The 20,281-nt window shown below is 40.3% G+C and overlaps 1 protein-coding gene across 4 annotated transcripts in view; it reads left to right on the top strand.

Annotated features, from left to right (window-relative positions):
- Window positions 1-20,281, top strand: part of LOC124604224 (syntaxin-1A) — a 344,075-nt gene that overhangs the window by 230,014 nt on the left and 93,780 nt on the right. For all 4 annotated transcript variants that reach the window (XM_047136460.1, XM_047136463.1, XM_047136461.1 and 1 more), the window contains 4 exons: window positions 9,118-9,192; window positions 9,283-9,465; window positions 12,494-12,567; window positions 16,630-16,767. In XM_047136460.1, coding sequence (XP_046992416.1) covers window positions 9,118-9,192; window positions 9,283-9,465; window positions 12,494-12,567; window positions 16,630-16,767 — 470 coding nt within the window. The remainder of the gene's footprint in view (window positions 1-9,117; window positions 9,193-9,282; window positions 9,466-12,493; window positions 12,568-16,629; window positions 16,768-20,281) is intronic.

Below are 20,281 nucleotides of genomic sequence, written 5' to 3' on the forward strand. Positions count from 1 at the left end.
CGTTATTTTACATTTCTGTACAGTTAAACGTTTTTGCAACCTTATGAAGATTGAATATTTGTGTAGCGTTTTCTGGACGGTACTTCCTTGTAGATACGCTCTTCCTTGTAGATACGTACTTCGTTGTAGGTAACTGCACCATATGCGAAGTCTGAGGTTGCTGCAATTAACATTGTCTGCCAGTCACTAATATACAAGATGTCCCAAAAGGTACTTTCCAAGTTCAGTGTCAGATAACTCAATTTGTAATTAACGTAGAGGGAAAAAAAAGGCTTGTCTGATGACCAACTCAGTTTTTTTTCCTTGTTCTTTCATCAGGCTCTGCAAGCGCTTCCCTTCTCGCGCGTACACTATCTAGTCATATTGCAATTCAGCACAAACTCACTCTAACATGTCAACGTCAACTGTCTCAATAGCCGTCATTATCTTTGCCTTCAAATCTTCAACGTCATCCAAGGGCGTGCAGTATATATGCAATCAATACAGAAACAGATCAAGTCGCTTTTAAAGTACCCGGTGCACTGTCTGTGAAGCATATACATTTCTTTTGATGCCTTGCTAAGAGACTTGTGTGATGAACGCTGGGAAACCTGTTGAATTCTCTCCCTGTTTTCGTCACTTCTCCTTGGCTTGCCCCGTTTCCGTGAAGTTCTTGCGCCATTTTCTTATGGATGGCCGAAAGGGTCTTGGTTTCCTACCATCCTCACTTTACGAAATTTCCCTGAACTTGGGTGTCTAGAGGTGCAGTTTCTGCAATGCTCTCACATCTATTTAAAGCTACCAAGCCACACATTGCGCCATTTCCTGTCCCGATTCCATTCTGATTCGTTTATGGTGTTCCTACCACCCTACAATAACAAAGAAACTTGTCTCACGTGCCTCTTGTCACCTGGAAAGGCAAATGATTCATTAATTTACATAAAAAAACGTAGAGTTGGTGTACGAGACAAACTTCACTTATCTTCGATAAGTTAATTACAAGGCGTGCTATGACATTGGAGTTGTAAAGTACCTATTGTGTCACGCCATACAACATAAACAACAAGGGTCCTAAGACCCTTCCAAGGGCACGCCTGTTGTTTCTTGTATACCAAGAAATCTTGAACGCAATTAAAAATTTTGTTTCATACCTCGTATGATGACACTTTCGTTGATAAATGTTGCTGCTGTATGGGTAAGATGTTTTCAGGAAGTAAAGGGAACACTGCACATATCTGATTTCCTTGATGCATAGGTTTTAGGGTGTCATTTGAGAAAATGTGTGTTGGATTCAAAATTATGAAGGTTTTCGGAATCCATGCTGATTTCTGTTCGAGAGACCTGATTGTTTGAGCTCGTAACATGTTCTAGAACACCACAAGGGATGAACGTCATTGGGACTGAACGGCAGTTTTGTAGCTCACTTGCGTTACCCTTGTTGAGGACAAGTGTGACCTATGTTTTTCTAATCACTTACCTGTAATGTCTCACCTACAGAATACACATCATCTGGCACTCGAGAAAGAAGTAAGATTGCCGGGTGTCTGCCCCGCGCAACTGGACGTGTTCAAACGTCAATCACAAAGATTTTGTAATCGAAGTACAGGCGCTCTTGTTGCGTCATTCAGAGCCCACTTCCCAAGTCGAAGGAGGTAACACGTCGGCGCTCAACCCAAAGATTGCTGGCAGGAATGGTGGAAGAAAATCCACGGCGAACATTCGTGGGCTAATGGAGGCACACTGCCGCTGAGTTCGCCGTCACCAATGTTAAGTTGAAGTCCATACTTCACATTCACCCATCGGTCACGCGGCACTGATCGTGGAGGTGATCAGATGGAGATGCACTCCTTTTGACCATCTTCGGTATTTTTTCAGAGTAGTAGACACACGTACAATGTTATACGCTAAACGCACTCACCACACAAAACAGGTACTCATCCGAAACGCACAACGGAAGTTGCTGCGCGGTGTCATATCGTAAAGCTTGCAACAGTGCGTGATTCTGCATCTGTACATCGTATGCCACCTTTCAGTACGTGGCGTAAGGTACTTCTAGTACCACTATCATCTCTCCACCTTTCCCTGTTGGGTTCAGGAGAACGATTAACAACAAATTTCCGTATGATCTCTAATTTCTCGGATTTTCTGGTCGTGCTCATTTCACAAGATATATGTTGCACCAAGTGATACGTTGCTAGACTCTTCTTGGGGCATGCGCTCTTGGAATTAAACACATTCATACCGGCGTGTACAACCGGTGGCTCACGCTCGACTTCACAAACTATGCTACCAGCAAAACAGTAACGTGTGATGTGTCACCTATAAGCCAGGTGCAAAGAACAGCTGCGAATACAATTGTGTGTTACCATTCAACGAGAGAGCTCTCTGAACAAATGAGATCACATAATTTGTTACTAAGCTAGTGTATAAAATTATTTTAAGTCATTTCTTTAAAAAATGGACTTACGCCATTTTCAGAGTAAAGGTCAATAGATTAAAATAGAACCCTTGGGCGTTTGAATCCGACCGCTGCCCCTTGGCGAGCAACAGGGAAAGTAGCACCGTCAGAGGAAGGGAAGAGTGAACACTCGCACCACCGCACAGCGAGAAACTCAGTTCTGTGCGCCAGCATGAACGTATTAAATAGTACACGTCTCCGTGATACACAGTACATATGCTGTACAGTCTTCCACTGTAGTTTGTTGAGCATCTACGTAACGCTCTCGCGCTTGCTAAACGATCACATGACAAAACGTGCGCTCTTCGGTGTAATGTCTCACCTACAGAACACACATCATCTGGCACTTGAGAAAGAAGTAGGATTGCCGGGTGTCTGCCCCGTGCAGCGAGGTGGCGCAGTGGTTAGCACACTGTACTTAAATTTAGGATGACGACGGTTCAAATCCGCGTCCGGCCATCCAGGTTTAGGTTTTCTGTGATTTCTGTAAATCACTCGAGGCAAATAACGAGATGATTACTTACTAAGGGCACGAATGATTTCTTTCCGTATCCTTCCTTATTCCGAGCCTGTGCTCCCTTTCTGAAGACCTTAATGTCGAAGGGACGTTAAACCCTAACCTTATTTTCCGTCTTTCTTGCTTCCTTGTATTTTCTGGATCTCCCCTATCTCTTCTATTATTCCAGCCTGGTAAGGACCACTTACGGATGAGCAGTAGTTCAGAAATGATCTCAGAAATATTTCACAAGCACACTTACTTCGTGAATGAATTACGTTTCCTTAATATTGTTCCGAAGACCGTCTGACATCTGCTTCTCAAACAGTTGGTCTTATGGGGTCATTCCACGTTCAGTCGCTTCGGACGATTATTACTGTTAACAGTGGTTTTTCGCCAACAGCGTAAGCAAAGAATTATCGGTCTCTGCACGTATTTTTTTGCGCATTTTATAAGGTTATTCAGACTTGACATCTCAAGTGATCAACCAAGTGGTGGCGTCGTCCTGTCGCAACGTTTCGTTGGCCCGCCTGCAGAAGTGGACGGTAGTCGAGGGACTATACAGATTGATGGAACACAGCATTCCGACACTTCGCTTGAAGGTCATGGGTATGAATCGCATCGAAACGTTGCGACAAGACGGCACCACCATTCGGCTGATCAGCCGAGCAGATTTCATCATTGGAATACACGGAGAGAGCCTGCAATCACATTTATTCAAACTTGTTTCACGAAACAAATGTGCGGGACGTGTGCAGTAGATGGTCTGCATTGTAAGGACGACCAAATAAGAGCTTCGATTCTTCTTGCACGGAACTGTTGACGAAATACCCCCACCTCCCTCCACCGTTCCAGGCCCCACCACCGTTCGCCCGACTGCACCCCAACCCCCGTCGTCCGAATTCCCCAGGAAGCCTCAGTCAGATAAGAGCGAAGTCCAGCGATCGAAATCTCCGGCGGTCGCTGCCATGGCAACCGGCTGTCCGCGATGCTGCGTGGGCGCACCGTAGTGACGTCATGTACTGATAACGCCCACTCAGGCGGGGCGACCCCGTTCTCGGGCTGCGCCGCGCAGCGTGGTCCACGAGGTTCCGCTTACTCATCGCCCACGACCGCCCGTCAAGGGTCATCCACGGCTCGCCCCGCACCGCGACGCCTCACGCTTCTGGACCGCTGCGTCTCCCCCCACCCTCCCCCCACCCTCCTCCTCCTCCTCCTCCTCCACCTCCTCACCTGTTCACTTCGCTGGAGCCGGAGCCGTTTTTGTTTGCAGGCGTTAATCGGCTAGTGAGGCGGTGGAGACACCCCCCCTCCCTCCCTCCCCCCTTTACACACACACACACACACACACACACACACACACACACACACACACACACACACACAAACGTAACTTGCCGTTACGCTCACGTTTTGTGTGCAAGAGGTACATCTAATACGATGTCTGCAATAATATGATGGAATATGTATAATGGTAGAGCACTGCAATTGCACCTGGCTGAATAATACTAAGTAATGTAACACTGCTGTCTATAAAATTGACCATGTATTTATCAATCCAGATGTACAAAACGAGATTAGTGACTATATTGCCATGGCAAATCACACAATGATACAAACTTTGAACACATCTACGTAGCCACAACACTAGAAACATAAACATAGCAACATTGTGTGTGTGTGTGTGTGTGTGTGTGTGTGTGTGTGTGTGTGTGTGTGTGTGTGTGTGTGTGTGTGTAGAGTTATTACACTACAAACTGTGAATTTGACCTCAGTTAAATTATTACACCTATGTTGACTCCTCTCTTGGCCACTAAGTTTGCACAGTCCTTGAAGAATCCTTTGGGCAGTTAACACAGCTGTCTGCTGTGCAGATATGGGTGTAGGTAATGTATCGTCCATCACATAAACTTGGTTTTATTTTACAGTTCTGCACACCTCTGTGTATTCACGACAACTGTGTAGTCAGTCCTTGTGAAGTAACCATTGCCAGCCAACCGACCATTGTCATTGTACATCAGTATATAGCAGCATGTGACCAGCTCATCACTCTACACGCTCTTTGCCTCCAAAATAGATGTTCTGTTTCGGCAGTGCCAGGAATCGGAGTGCTCCACTCGTCAGTTGCACGCTAACCACTCAATTGTTCAGCTAGACACTCGCATTAATATGCATTTCAGATTTAATGTATCGAGCAAGAGAAGAATATTATAGTCAGAAATTTCAAATTCGCTGAATGTTCTCATTGATCCACGGTGTGGAAGATGCCGGCAGAATATCAGCATATGTGCAAAAATGCTACTTCCACACAAGGATGGTGAAACTAGCCATGCCTGATGCGCCTATCATTCTCCAGACAGATTGACCTGTTTGTAAAATGTGATCTCGTTATCCAGAAATGTTAAAATAATAGCTTCCTCTCGGCACTGGTTTGTAGAAGGGATTGTATGCATGCCAAATTCTTATTTCCGGGATTTCACATGTTTTAATTCCAGAAATTTCCTATCTCTACCTTCACCACCATTTGTGATTTACATTATTGTGCAGATGGACATGTTGTTTTCAGTTCTGCTCATAGTGTGCAATGCTGTTCTGATAGACTGCATAGATAACATTGTAACTCCAGTTACGTGATGTGACAGGTACCCACACTAACTCTCATCACAAAACACTCCGAAAATATAAAGAATATTCAGCTTCCAGTTCTTCTAAATGTAATATTTCTGCCGGCCGAAGTGGCCGCGCGGTTCTGGCGCTGCAGTCTGGAACCGCGAGACCGCTACGGTCGCAGGTTCGAATCCTGCCTCGGGCATGGATGTGTGTGATGTCCTTAGGTTAGTTAGGTTTAACTAGTTCTAAGTTCTAGGGGACTAATGACCTCAGCAGTTGAGTCCCATAGTGCTCAGAGCCATTTGAACCATTTTGTAATATTTCTGAAACATAATTCTGCATGTAAAAGTGAATTTTATGATATATTTATCAACAGAATCGTGCATCCCCATTATGTTAAGAGAAACACTGGGTTATTCATCATGTTGTTACGGCTTACAGTACAAAGATAGCTTTGATGCAGCTGCCCACACTAGACCATCCTGTGCAAACCCTTTCGTCTGTGCATAGGTACTGCAACCTATGTTCACTTGAACTTGTTTACTGCATGCATCCTTTGATCTCCCTCTACCTCTACAATTTTCACTCCCCTTACCTCTTACCTCCATTACCAGTACCTTGACGCCTCAGGGTGTGTTCTATCAACCGATTCTCTATTTTAGTCAAATTGTGCAATTAATTCCTTTCCTCCCCAGTTTGATTTGGTACCTCATCACTAGTTATTCCATCTATCCATCTGACCTTCAGAAAAGTAGAGAACAGAAGCTTTTGAAATGAAACGTGGCACTACAGAAGAATGCTGAACCTCTTATCATCCATGATTCACTTTTGTAAGAAACTACATTCCAGACACATACTTTCAGGAAACACTTCCTAACACTCCAGCTTTTGTTAGATCTTGCCAAATACTTCCTCTTCAAAAATTTTTTCTTGCTAGTGACAGTGTACATTTTGTATCATCTCTACTTTTATGATAGTCAACTATTTTGCTGCTCATATAACGCAATTTATGTTTTAGTTTTAGTGTCTCATTTGCTAATCTACTTCAGTCAGCATTATTTTTTTCGGTTAGACTACATTCCATTACTCTTCCTTTACTTTTGTTTGTATTCATCTTATAAACCCTTTCAAGACTATACCCCTTCTGTTCAACTGCTCATCCAAGTCCTTTGCCAACTCTGAGAGATTCATTATGTCAATTGCAAACCTAAGAGTTTTTATTTCTTCTCCATGGACTTTAATTCCCCTTTCAATTTTCTCCTGATTCCCTTTACTGCTTGCTCGGTGTACAGATAGAATGACGTCCTACATGAGCTACACCCTGTCTCACTTCCTTCTCAACCACTGCTCTCCTTTCATACCTTTCAACTCTCATAACTGCTGTTCGATTTCTGTAAAAGTTGTAAATAAGTTTACAATTCATGTATTTTGTGCCTGATACCTTCAGTTTCAAAGAATGCAGAGAGAACATTGTCAAAAGGTTTCTCTAAATCGACAAATGTTATAAATGCAGATGTGCCTGTTTTCACTCTATTTTCTATGATAAATTGTATGGTCAGTATTGCCATCCATGTTCATAAATTTCTCCAGAACAAAACCTTCAGCTTTTACCAGTTTTTCCATTCTTCTGTAAATAATTTGTGTCAATATTTTGCAACGATGACTTACTAAACTGATGGTTTCATAGTAGTAACACTTGCCTTCTTTGAAATCTCTATTAGTACACGTTTCAATTGAAGCCTAAGGGTATTTAACCTGTCTTGCAATCTTGCACAATGGATGGAATAATTATTTTCTCATGACTGTCCCATGTATGTTTCCTCTAAGGTCATTTAGTGCTCTGTCATATTCTTCTCACAGTATCATATCTCCCATCTCATCTTCACCTACTTGATATTCTCTTTTTATAATATTGTTCTCAAGTTTGTTTCCCTTGTATAGACTTCCTAAATATTTCTTCCACCTTTCAACTTTGTGTGGTACAAAGTTAAAATAATTTGAAGGGAATTAAGTGAAGTTCAAAATGCCGTAGAGTGAAATGGCTAAAATTTTTAACTGAGGAATGACAATTCGTCAGGACCTGCTTTAAGCTATGATATTAAGACATCTTATTTGCAAGCTATTGTTTAAGAAAAAATAATTAGCTAAAAATATAATCCACAAGGCATCAAAAATACTCTCTCTATTCCTCTGGTCCAGCCAACTAAAACAGAATGGAGCACAAGGAACAAAAGTGAAGAAAATTACCACATAATGTTGTGTGTCACTGTACAATATGAGGCTATCATAGAAAAAAGTCATCACTTGATGAACTGTGGAATTTTCAGTCCGTTAAACTTCAATTTATTTGAAAATAACTGATCTTCGTTGCAGCAGTTTGACTGGGTCTCCTCTTTGTCCCTGCTTTTTCAAGATCTAATGATGACTTTAAAGCTAGTACTATTTCAGTGCTTATACAAATTAAATTGAGACCAAGGCTGTGGTTTTGTTAGATCATAGGTATCAGTGTCATCAACATTCTTCTGAGACTGTAAAAGAAATGTCATTTCAAAACACACCGCCTGCTCTGGTCTTCAATTAATCAGTGTAATGGCATATTGCAATAAATTCGATGAGCTATTGTAGTGAAGTATGATTGCTGACCCCACTTCTGAGAACTCCTTAACAGCCTCTCTTCTAAGTGTGTGTGGTGTGTGTGTGTGTGTGTGTGTGTGTGTGTGTGTGTGTGTGTGTGTGTGTCTTGTCCGCCAGTGCTGCTGTGGTTGAAAAAGTCGTCTCCCACTTCTTTCTACCAATGTTGCATAAATTTTACTTATCACTGACATTACTAATTAGCAAATTTTCCCAACTGTCCCTCTTTTTCCTTCTCCCCCCCCCCCCCCCCTCCCACCCACCTCTTTTCCACTCTGATACTGTCTTCCTTTCACAAGCAGTTGTGGTTCCCCCCATGATGTTGCAGATAATATCCCAGTGCTCATGGTCATACCTATTATTTTGCCAGGAAGCCTACTGTTCTAGGGTACAAGAGGTGAATCAGCTGAGTATTTGCTTCCCTGTCTCTACTGACCAAGATCATCAAACTGGACTGACACTCAGGGGCAGCAGGGTTCAAATCCCATTCATGGATCCAGATAAAGGGTTTTCTGCTGTCACTAAATCAGTTCACGTCAACTCCAGAATGGTTCCTCTGAAGAGGACATAGCCGATTTTGTCTCCTGGTATTGCCCTATCCAATCTCGAGCGCAGTCTCTAATGACCTTATTCTTGATGTGATGTAAAAGCCTAATCGTCCTTCCTTTCTTCTGAGGACTCGTGAACACAACTCATTCACTGACATAAGCAAAAAGATTGCATCTCCATGTCACTGTAAATTCACTTGAATTATCTTAACAGGAACAGCATTTTGATTATTCCAGTGTGTACAACCTATGGATAACTTCAGTCAGGAGGTAAATGGAAGATAGAGAATTCTGCTCAAAACGTGTGCTAAGAATTTCATGAAGCCCCATAAATTACTTGTAAATGTTAGGAGTCCATAAACATTTAATTGAAAGTAAATTTTCTCTTGTTGCAGAGGTCAAACAGGAGCTGGAGGATTTAATGGCTGATATTAAAAAAACTGCCAACAAAGTCCGTGCCAAATTAAAAGGTTTGTTCCATGTTTGTATCAGTTTCACTAAATCAGTGCAATGAAACAGTTGGTAATTGTTAATTGTTAATTTTGTTTATTGTGTTTCAGTCATAGAGCAAAACATAGAACAAGAAGAACATACAAATAAGTCGTCTGCTGACTTGAGGATACGAAAGACTCAGCATTCGACACTGTCAAGAAAATTTGTCGAAGTAATGACGGAGTACAATAGAACGCAGACAGATTATAGAGAACGATGCAAGGGTAGGATACAGAGGCAGCTAGAAATAAGTAAGTAAATGCTCATATTTTCATTTTGTCAATAGAATCAAGTTTTGATATTACCAAGTTTTTAGAATACTCTGAGATATTTGTGAAGTGATACTGACATGGTTAGTAAGATAGTGGAGAATAATAGTTCAGTACATGCTGCAGAGACTGTGCTGTAGCATTTACTGAAATTTACATTTCAATTACAATGACTTTTAAAGACAATTTGAAAGGAACAACACAGTCTTTGACTGAGTACCTGGGTTGCTAAATGCGTGGGGTGCCAATTTAAATCACACCTACTAAGATACAGAAAATTCCTTTTTCATCTTGCTAGATAAACACACAGCCATCTAACTCACTGAAAAGGTGAACTGGATGTTATTGCTTTGATGTAGCTTGTATTTGTACAATAAACAACTGCTGTTTAGTGCCACTTGTTTACTGTTGACCCCTGTTGTTCACACACAATTGCTGTTTGTTCAGGGCTGCAGTTCGTATTGATTCATTTAAACAAAGCAGTGTTCATTCTTGTTGCAAGTTTTCAGAGTGTATTATAGTAATACATAGACTGTATTGTTTGAATTACTTTATCAGTTCAGTTAGCCTACAGTTTGAGACAAATTCAAACATACCATGCCGTACCATGATCATGACATGCGGATTAGTAGACATATCCACATAATGCAAGACAATACCGTACTGCAGTATATTGATTGGCGGTGTATAGTTCTCACATTGATGTAATTGCAGAAAGTGAGTTACACAGATAAGATGAAATAACAAAAATATTAAATACGGTATTCTTGCATTGTCATGAGGTCCATAAGGGATAAATTATATATATAATTTTTTTACTACTTTCAAATATGGGAAATCCCTTCGTACATAAGTTGCCAAGCCTTTGTCAACCAGAAGGGTTATTTGGATGCCACGGTGCTACACTGGATATGGCCTTATTGAGGTGGAAATCACTTGCTTTCCTCAGACTTGTGAACTGACTCACTGAGCCATCATGGGAGGAGAAGGGGTCTGCAGTTTAATGTGGATTCAAACTATGGGACAACTTGACTTGCTTCACATTAACAAACTGTGAATAGGTGCTAGAAAAAATGTAAGAACCAACTGAGGAATGAATCCCAGACCTCTGGACTTGTAAAATTACATTTACACACTAAGCCAAGGAGTTCCACACTGTGTGTGTGTGTGTCATGGTCCAGTAAAAGTTTCTACAGTAACTTCCCAGGCTAAGACTAATTTTCTCCACAATAACAGTTTTAGGAAGTTTGAAAATGTTAAACATCACTTGGTCTTCACCACAGCCATCTAAGACAATTATTTCCTCTACAGTCTTGTTCTAAATTGCACTTTCCATTCTTCCTGAGAACGCTATCAATATTGTATCCTTCTAGCATTAAGAATAACTATACATTCATCTCAGACATGTAATATTTGCCATTGATTTGGATTTTCTTAGAGATGTGAGAGTATTTACATAATGGAATGAGTTCTGCACTTCATTGCTAACATCACTTAGCAGCCAAAAGGTACGGCTCTTATTTGGCAAGTATAAGTACCGTAATGAATATTTTGATACTAAAATTGAAATAGTCAACTCAAATAACTTGGGTCTTCAGTAAAATATAGTTTTAGTTATTCATTGATCTCTGCAGAATGTGTTAAATAAAAAAGTATAAAATACGATTTTTCATAAAAAAGAAAAAGCCTTTAGTCATACGATTTTGATCAGGTGAGGTGCTTGTAACAGTGATTAATAACCTGGAATATGACTGCAAACAATTCCTGTGAGAGAGATTTCTAATACAGTGAACAATACAGAGTCAGGAGCAATCAAAATTTTGTCACATAAGCGTAGCTCCATGTAAGATACATAAAACAAAGAAATGGGAAGAGTCTCCTCGTATATCTACATACGAGGGAAGTACCTAACTCAGACAACTAAACATGAATAAAAATGATTTTAAAATATGGAGATGTGTCTGTCCTATTACATATAAATTTTTTTATCTGCAGAATTCACCATTTGTGGGCAATTGGTGTTTGAAGGTTAACAAATCTCAAGCATATAGCAGCCTGATTCAATGGAGAAACAATACCATGTAAGCAACAATTATAACCAGCAGACTCACTAGAGACATAAAAGCTATGTTATTTGGTCATTAACAAATTTTTGCTTGAAAAAATAAATGTCAGTAGATCAGAGTTGTATTTCTCACAACAGAATTCGCTGTGTCGTCGTACCATTTTCCTGTGTTAGTCATCAAATAGCAGATGTGGAGGTTTAATAAAGTGATTATAACTCTGTAGAACAGAACGGTTTGTGACAAAAAGTGAGGTAATATGAGCACTGTGACATCTGATAATGGGCTACCAAAGTGTGGAAACATTGAAAGCAATGTAACGTGACAATGTGTTGCTCTCGTCAAGTATGTTCACACTGTTCAGTTCTATTGTGTTTTTTGTTACTACATTGACACTCTATTTGCCATTTGTTGATGAACAAGGAAAGAGAATATAGCAAGGCAGCAAATCTGTTATAGGGGGGGGGGGGGGGGGGAGTGTGTGGGGAGACGGCTACTTCTATTCTAGGAAATCTGACTTCTGTAAGTATTTATGTGATAGGAGACATTGTTTCAAGCAAATGTTAAACATTTTTTTCCAGATGATGTCATTTATGATTTTTTGAACCTACTGGTTACGATGGTGTGTTCAGTGATTTGGGCTGCTGTAGTTCTTAGTTCATTAATCTTAAACATTGACTGTCTGAAAATGCAGAAATTTGCATGTAAAGTAACTTAATGGGTGGCAGAACAGGCACATTCCCATATTTTCAATTTATTTATATCCTGATTTAATCGTTTGTTCTGGGATGCTTTGCTTGTGAGAAGAAAGTAGGTTTCTGCTAGCAGCTACGACACAATAAAAATCTTAGTGGATGTGTACAGCTAACTTTTCATTGGATTTTTTTGTATTTGTAACACTGTGTTTTGTGCATGTGTCTGTATTGATTCCAGTTATTTTTGTGTAGCTGGCAGATCAACAACAAATGAGGAGCTGGAAGATATGTTAGAGCAAGGAAACCCAGCTGTGTTCACACAAGGGGTAGGTGTCTGAACTGCCATTTCACAGATATCAAATTTATTTAACTTGTGAAGCCCATGAATTCGAAGGTTTCTTTGTTTTGAAATATATTCATCATTTACATAACATGATGTTTGTACGTACATAAAGAATAGTAAAGCTACATTGTTACTTGGATCTAATAATTTGATAAAATCTATTTTGTTCTGATACATAATTCAGACAACTTTTATTTCTTCAAGAAATTAAATTGATTGCCAAATTACCAACGTTTTGTTTGGTAACACTAGTTCCTTTCCTGTTTTCCCCTTTTATTATTTTTCCTGAAGTTAGTTCTAGCTTCTTGTCTAGTTAATTTTTCATTCTGCTGTCATTCACCCAACTGACAAATTAATTAAATCCAGACTTGGTCCCAGATAGTCACTACCTAATTTTTAAGAAAGGCTATGTTAATTGCATTAGTTTTTGTTTTTTAAGTACAAGAAATTGTTTCAAGTAGGAAGAAAAGACGAGTGTCATACAATAATTGACCCTGATCACAGCCACAAAACAAGTAGTGAGAATGAGATCAGGCTGATTAGCTTTGCCAAAACAAGGAGAATAACGATTAGAAATTCAGACCTCCCCCATAAAGTATAGTTCAGTCAGTGTAAGGTGATCTCAGACAAATTGAAGGGAGCTGAGAATGGCAGCTTTGCGGGCCTACCACAACCACTAACTTCATGCGATGTTGTAAATGTGTCTATGGCAGTGCCTCAGTGTTGTCACAGCTCTGTAGACAGCTACTGTTTTCACCTGCTGCCATTAGTGGTTCACAGTTGAAAGCTGGCAATAACACTTTGAGCTATCGGGGATCAACTTAGGCCATCTTGACCATAGTAAGGTAAGGTTACCTGGATATCCCTAGAGGGAAGTACAATAAACCAGATCAACCATGTGATAGTTAACCAAGAACATGATGAATGTGTTAAACATGTATGAACCTTCCGTGGGGCAGATACGAAGTCCAATCATTTTTTGGTGGTAGTCAGACTATGTCTGAAACTGTCCACCAAATGGCAAAGTAATGTTCAAAGGATGGTCCACTTTGAAATGGATAAATTGAAAGATTTAGAAGTGAGACAATGCTAAAGAGGTAAAATTGCAAAACGTCCGACAGCATTGGAGGATACAACATGGCTGATGCATTGTTGGTGTTAAGAAATGCAGTGTTAGCGAATGCGATTGGAGAACTTGTTTCACATTGGAGACACAGAAGTAAAACTTTGTTTGAAGAAGAATGTTTGGAATTTGTAGAGACCAGGTCACCTAAGAGACTAAAATGGCTAGAACAACTTTAAGAAGATGCAAGGATAGCTTCTTATGAGGGGAGGTATAACACGGGTCAGCTCATATGGGAGAAGAAACGGAAACAACAAAAGTTTGTTGATAGCAGTCAAAGAATCTTTTTTCTGGGCTTCAGGATTTTGGCAGAAGTACCTACCAACAACATACACTGGTTTTAATGGATGAAACTGGGGTAGTGATATCACCACTAGAGCAAACAGATATTTTTAAAAAAATAGTTTGAGAACTAAAAATCGTCACTTCCCAACAGTGATGACAACACAGATGAAGGCCTAGTTTGACAGAGTGAAAGTCCCTGAACCATGAGAGATAGAAATCAATTATGCGCTAAAGGCCCTCAAGAACAGTAAAGCTCCAGGAGGTAGGGGTGTCACAGCTGAGATGATCAGCTAGGGAGGTGACACATTTATGGATGCTTCAAAGCTGTTAAGAAATAACTCCTGAAGAATGGAAGGGAGCAGTTACGTGTCCCCCCTCTTCAACAAGGGTGGTGCTACACAAATACCCAACTACCGAGATGTTTCATTACTTGAAACTGCTTATAAAGTCTTTGCAAATCTGCTGGTAAACAACATGAAATCTTTGACTGAAGGAATTGTAGGCCACAGTCAGTGTGGTTTTGTCCCTAGATGGTAGACTCAGGACCCCAATTTGCCTTGAGGCAGCTGATAGAAAACTTTTTAGAGTTTTATTGGGAATTACACCTCATATTCATTGATTTTTGACAAGCTTATGAAAGCTTTGGCCATTCCATGGTGTGGAAAATATTGTAGGAATTTCACATCTCATCGCCGGCCGGTGTCGCCAAGCGGTTCTAGGCACTCCAGTCTAGAACCGCGCGACCGCTACGGTCGCAGGTTCAAATCCTGCCTCGGGTGTGGATATGTGTGATGTCCTCAGGTTAGTTAGGTTTAAGTAGTTCTACGTTCTAAGGGACTGATTACTTCAGATGTTAAATCCCATAGTGCTCAGAGCCATTCACATCTCATCAAAATAGATAAGGTTAAGTGCAACTTGCTACACTCAATGAGATCCATTGGTGCCAATAATATTCAACTTGGCCTTGCAAAAAGTAAGCCATAACACTGATAGTATCAGAGAACTGGAGATGGTAGGGGGCAGAGACAGTCCTGCCAGTTGCTGAGGAGATTGTGATTCTTGGTGACACTTTGGAGCAAGTATGTACTGATACTTCCTGATTTATCAGCAGTATGAAGAAAACTGGGCCGGTTATGGATGAGGATAAAATGAAATACCTTGTAGTACATCATTAAGCTCTCCTTCTCCCATTGTTGATAGGCATGCATATGAATAAGTTCAGTAATTAAAGTATCGAGGTTGTATATTGAATAATGAAAATGAAGTGATGAGATAGGTGCATGAACGATTAATAAATGTCAGTCACACGTTCTTTAGTCTGAGCAATTTATTCAAGCCTCAACTGATATCGCAGAAGAAGAATAAGGCCCATATGTAAATGACACTGGTATGGCAGGTTCTTTTATTTGGTTGTGAAACCTGGGTGATATCAGAAATATGACCCTTCGAGAGGAAGATACATCGAAAGATCTATGGACCCATCTTACGATGCCATGGAAGGTAAATGGGAGCAAAGAACAAAATAAGACCTGTACCGGTGGTTCAGAATGCCACACATTGGCAAAATATTAGGGCACAACAGGCTGCAGTGGTTTGGTCACATCTTTCAAACAGATAGATCCCTCCCTTGCCAAGTCCTCCGTTGCCAACCTGCTGGAAAACACCCAAGGGGATGTCCAAGGATGCAATGGAAGAAACATGTATTAACAATCAAAGAAATGGTCCAGCAGCAGTGGAAGAGGAAGTAGAGATTTGGACCGATGGACTAGCATCTGCAGTAGATTTCTCTCTCGTCACTGACAGACCTCCTTTTTTTATTGTGCTTTTAATGTTTTCTTTTATGCTTTTTTATAGAGGGGTTTCTTCCCTCCTTTTACAGTGTGTTCATTTCTTTAGATTTTTCCTGTAAGAGAAGCCCGTTAATGCGATAGGTGGTTGCGTGGGTGGGTGGTTGCGGTGAAAATGTGTGACATAACGACATCCCTTGCGAATGTCAAATAAGTTGTAATCCATGTGAATTTGGTTGATTAAATTACTGTTTTTCTGCTAGTACCTTCGAAATGGTAAGTAAACAGAATGCATACAGTTCCTGTTTTTGGCACAGTAAATTCTGGAAGATCCTTAAGTTTAAAAACATTATTTCAACCCTTATTTGTGCCATGCCACCATTGCACCGAAATACATCCACATCTTCCACTCTCTACCTGCACTTTTTGCACAATGCGTGTATTTGATACATATTGCCATGAAGGGTTGTATAATACCCTTGCAGTAGTTTCCTTTCACTACAGCATTTAGTTGCGAAGCTTTTTCAACATTATCTGAAAACAAAATCTGTGAGTTTTACAATAATATTCTCTCTGTGTTTCTTGGAACATGGATAAATTCTCATCACAGACCATTTTCTGTACTGACTTCACAAGAGTTGTTTTAGCAAGACTTTCCTTCTTCTTCTTCTTCTTCTTCTTCTTCTTCTTCTTCTCCCCCCCCTCTCTCTCTCTCTCTCTCTCTCTCTCTCTCTCTCTCTCTGTGTCTGTCTGTCTGTCTGTCTCCCTCCCTCTACACAAAACATCATTAAAATATGGTGCAGATTGTAAGACAGTTAAATTAATAGAACTTTCTCAAAACATATTGCAGATAATAATGGAGACTCAGCAAGCCAAACAGACCCTAGCAGACATTGAAGCAAGGCATGCAGACATCATAAAATTAGAAAACTCTATTAGGGAACTGCATGACATGTTCATGGACATGGCAATGTTAGTGGAAAGCCAGGTATGTATTGGCCAATATTGTTTCCATCAATTTTATATTGCTCAAAAAATTGTAAAATACATATCTGTTAATATCAGTTTAATAAATTTCATTCTGTGCAAAACAACATTTACAAATTTTCTTCGGTGGTAGACTTTCTCATGTGAATAATTCTGTGATATAGAATCCACAAAGCACTGAAACATTCGTATGTATTTCAGCAATAATAAGTGCCAAATATATTAGTTAGGGAAAGAAACACTATAAAAGGTTATTTTATTTTCAAAAGGCAAGCTAGTTTCTTCAGATCCCAATGGTACATTATATTTGCATTATCACAGCTCAGATTCCACCCATGGAACGATGAACAAAAGATAACAATTATTTATAATTTACTTCCACTTTCATTCTCTACTTTGAGACTTACATATGCATTCTGCAAGATATATTAAACATTATGACGTTGCCGCCACCGCTGCTGCTGCTGCAACTTGTACATTACATCTTTTGATATTGTAGGCACTTGATCTAAATGTGCTACCTCATTCTTCTACATTCCTAGATGACTTTTTTCTGGTTGAGATCTGTTACTCCAGCCTGACCACTGCCCTGGTGCGTCCCCTCCCCTGCGCATGCACCTAGCTCTTCGGCCCTCCAGCTGCCGCCCCGTCCCCTGTGGACTCCACTCCTGGACCTTCACAGTGGTGTAACAACTCCTGCTTTGGCAAAAACAACGTTATGAAAGAAGTTACTTCATGATAAATTTTATATTCAATAAATGTGGAAGTTATTAAATACTGAATCAGAAAATTGATAGGAGCTTTGTGGCAGTTGCAGCAGTAACAGCATGATGGAAAAAGATTGTGGTCTCTAATTTTTGTAACAATGTATGTTTCGGTTTATCTAAAAAAAGATGGAGGCAATTGTGTGCACTGCTAAATTATAGTTTCCCTGTAAGAGTATTTGTGGTGTGAATGTTTTAGAATAACTTAATTTTTGCCTTTGTTGCCTAAATTTCAGTGACAATTGCAGTATGTACCTTAGGAATATTTTCAAGATAAATATTTTGTGTGGAACGATGTATATGTATGCCAGAAAAGTTTAATTTTTTTTGTTAAGAGCATGTTCACAAAATCTGCCTCTTGAATATAACTATGTTTGAGATTAACAGTGTAGTTTCAATGTATTTGTTCACAAAACTTAGATCAAGTTCATTACTCTTCATCTCGATTCAAATTGTTGCTTAATATGTATCTTCCTGATACATGTCCTTCAAATTTAATAAGTTTCTCTTTACATTGATTCATTTCCTGGCAAGTAGCCTCATTGAACACAGAATTAGTCACTTGAATGTTGGAGACAAGTAACTTTATCCATATGTATGTGGCACCTGACAAGTTTGAGTGGATGCTGATTGTATATGAAATGCTCTTCATCATTAAGAATGGAGGTATCTATCTCTCTGTGTGCCCTCCGTAACACCAGAGCGGGATAGAGCTACAAACAATATGATTTGCTGTGGATGTTTCAAAGGTCATCCATTGAAGTAAATACCCTTTTCACGTATTTATCACTGAGTACTGTCCTTCTGAAGCAAAAGTATTGGGACTATTCCATTGTGCAAGACATTCACATACATATTGAAGCTAAAAATTTGTCTTTATGGATTTGCGTGCCAAATTGTTGCAGTTTATGGTTCAAAACTATTGCCTTTGTGCTTGTTACTGCTGTAAGATGTTAACGCCAGTTGCTGTCATCTTATTTCAGAATGGACATTTGAGGAAACTTTCATCACATGAGTGTTTTGTTCAGAGTAAAATACAACAGAGCTGTAACTACTATGGCTGACCACAATGTTCAGTTAAATTAAACTATGAAGGACTGGCAATGTGTTACATAAGCAGGTAAACCACACTTGCACCTTTAAGTGAATGGTGCTCAGTATTGTGTGGATTGTAAATTCTGGAAAGATCACAGGCAGGCAGACTTGCAAACTGCAGAAAGTTAGTTTTTTTTGCACCCATGGATCACATTTGCAACTACTCACCATTACATGAAAGTGCTTCAATAAATGTAACCCAACCACACCTGATATTCTCTCTTCAAAACTTTATATGTGGGCAATAATGTTCAAACTGAGATGATTTCAGTTTGCTTTTCGTAATTACCCATCTTTATTGCACATTGCTCTATAATACACTGGTTTTCGTGTACTGCCATCATCAGGTATATTAAAAACACTCCACAGATGAAATCGTGAATAGATGATATGCGTGTTTGGCTGGATTTGATTACAGATTCAGTAGTTTAAAATAGGATATTCATAATCATTAATTAAAATAGTTCTGATTACCTTAAGTGTGCATTGAACAGTGCAAATTCATTCAGTCTGTAGAAGCTGGCCGCAGTTCGCAAACATCTGAATGCACTTTTGGCTATGGTCAGTCACTTTCAGGCAGCAGCCTCAAGGTGTAGCGATGGTGGAGAATGTGGTGCATTGTATGCGGCACCTCAGATGTTGCTTATTTTGCCCATGGGCTCTGCTTCCGAGGCACCTCCTGGTGCACACGGCACAGTCAATTCACCCTCACAGCAGGGTGAGTGGCGGGTGGTAATGCATTCACGTCACTTGAGGTGGAGGGCCATTGTGGAGGCAGGCCCATTCACCTTGTGAGTTGACACGTGGCCACTCCTTCAGCAAGGTCCAAGCAGACACACAGGGTAAGGGGCTTACTAGTTATTGGGAGCTCCAATGTTAGGCTCGTTATGGGGCCCCTTAGCCAGATAGTCTTCAGTGCTGGAAAAAAAGCCAATGTGCACTTCTTGTGTCTACTGAGGGGCCTCATCAAACATGTCGAGGTGGCCTGGACTGCTACTATTGAGCGTGCAGGGTGCAATAGTCTGAAAGTTTTGGCTTGTGTTGTCACCAACAGTGTCTTTCGCATGGGTTCTGAGGTGATCCTTAGCTCATAGAGGTAGCTGGCAGAGTTGGTTAAGATTGCTGGCCTCATGTGCAGGGTGCAGCAGAGCTCACAATTTGCAGCGTCATTCCCAAAGTTTATCAGGGTCCTTTCATTTGGAACTGAGTGGAGGGTCTCAACCAAAGGCTTTGTTGACTCCGTGACAGTCTTGGCTGCAGATTTCTAGACCTGCATTATCATGCGGGGATTTGTTGGACTCCCTTTGATAGGTCTGAGATGCACTGCACAAAGGAAGCAGCTTCTCTGGTAGTGTAGTACTTGTGGAGTGCGCATGAGGACTTTCAGGCTAGGCAGTAGTGCAAGGTGCTATGATGAACACTGGCCAGTCGATACGCAGCAAGGGAAGTTAAATGTTGTTCAGAATACAGACACTCAGACTGTCATAATTTTATCAGTAAACTGTTGAAGTATTTGTAATAAAGTTCTTGAATTTACTGCCGTCAATGAAAGTCCTCGTGCTCAAATTATTCCTGGGACCAAGAGATGGCCGAACCTTAGGTAGCAAATATATCAGAAAGACAGATTAGAGACCGTAGGAGGGGGAATATTTAGTG

This window comes from Schistocerca americana, chromosome 1 (genome assembly GCF_021461395.2).
Source record: "Schistocerca americana isolate TAMUIC-IGC-003095 chromosome 1, iqSchAmer2.1, whole genome shotgun sequence".
Taxonomy (NCBI): Eukaryota; Metazoa; Arthropoda; class Insecta; order Orthoptera; family Acrididae; genus Schistocerca; species Schistocerca americana.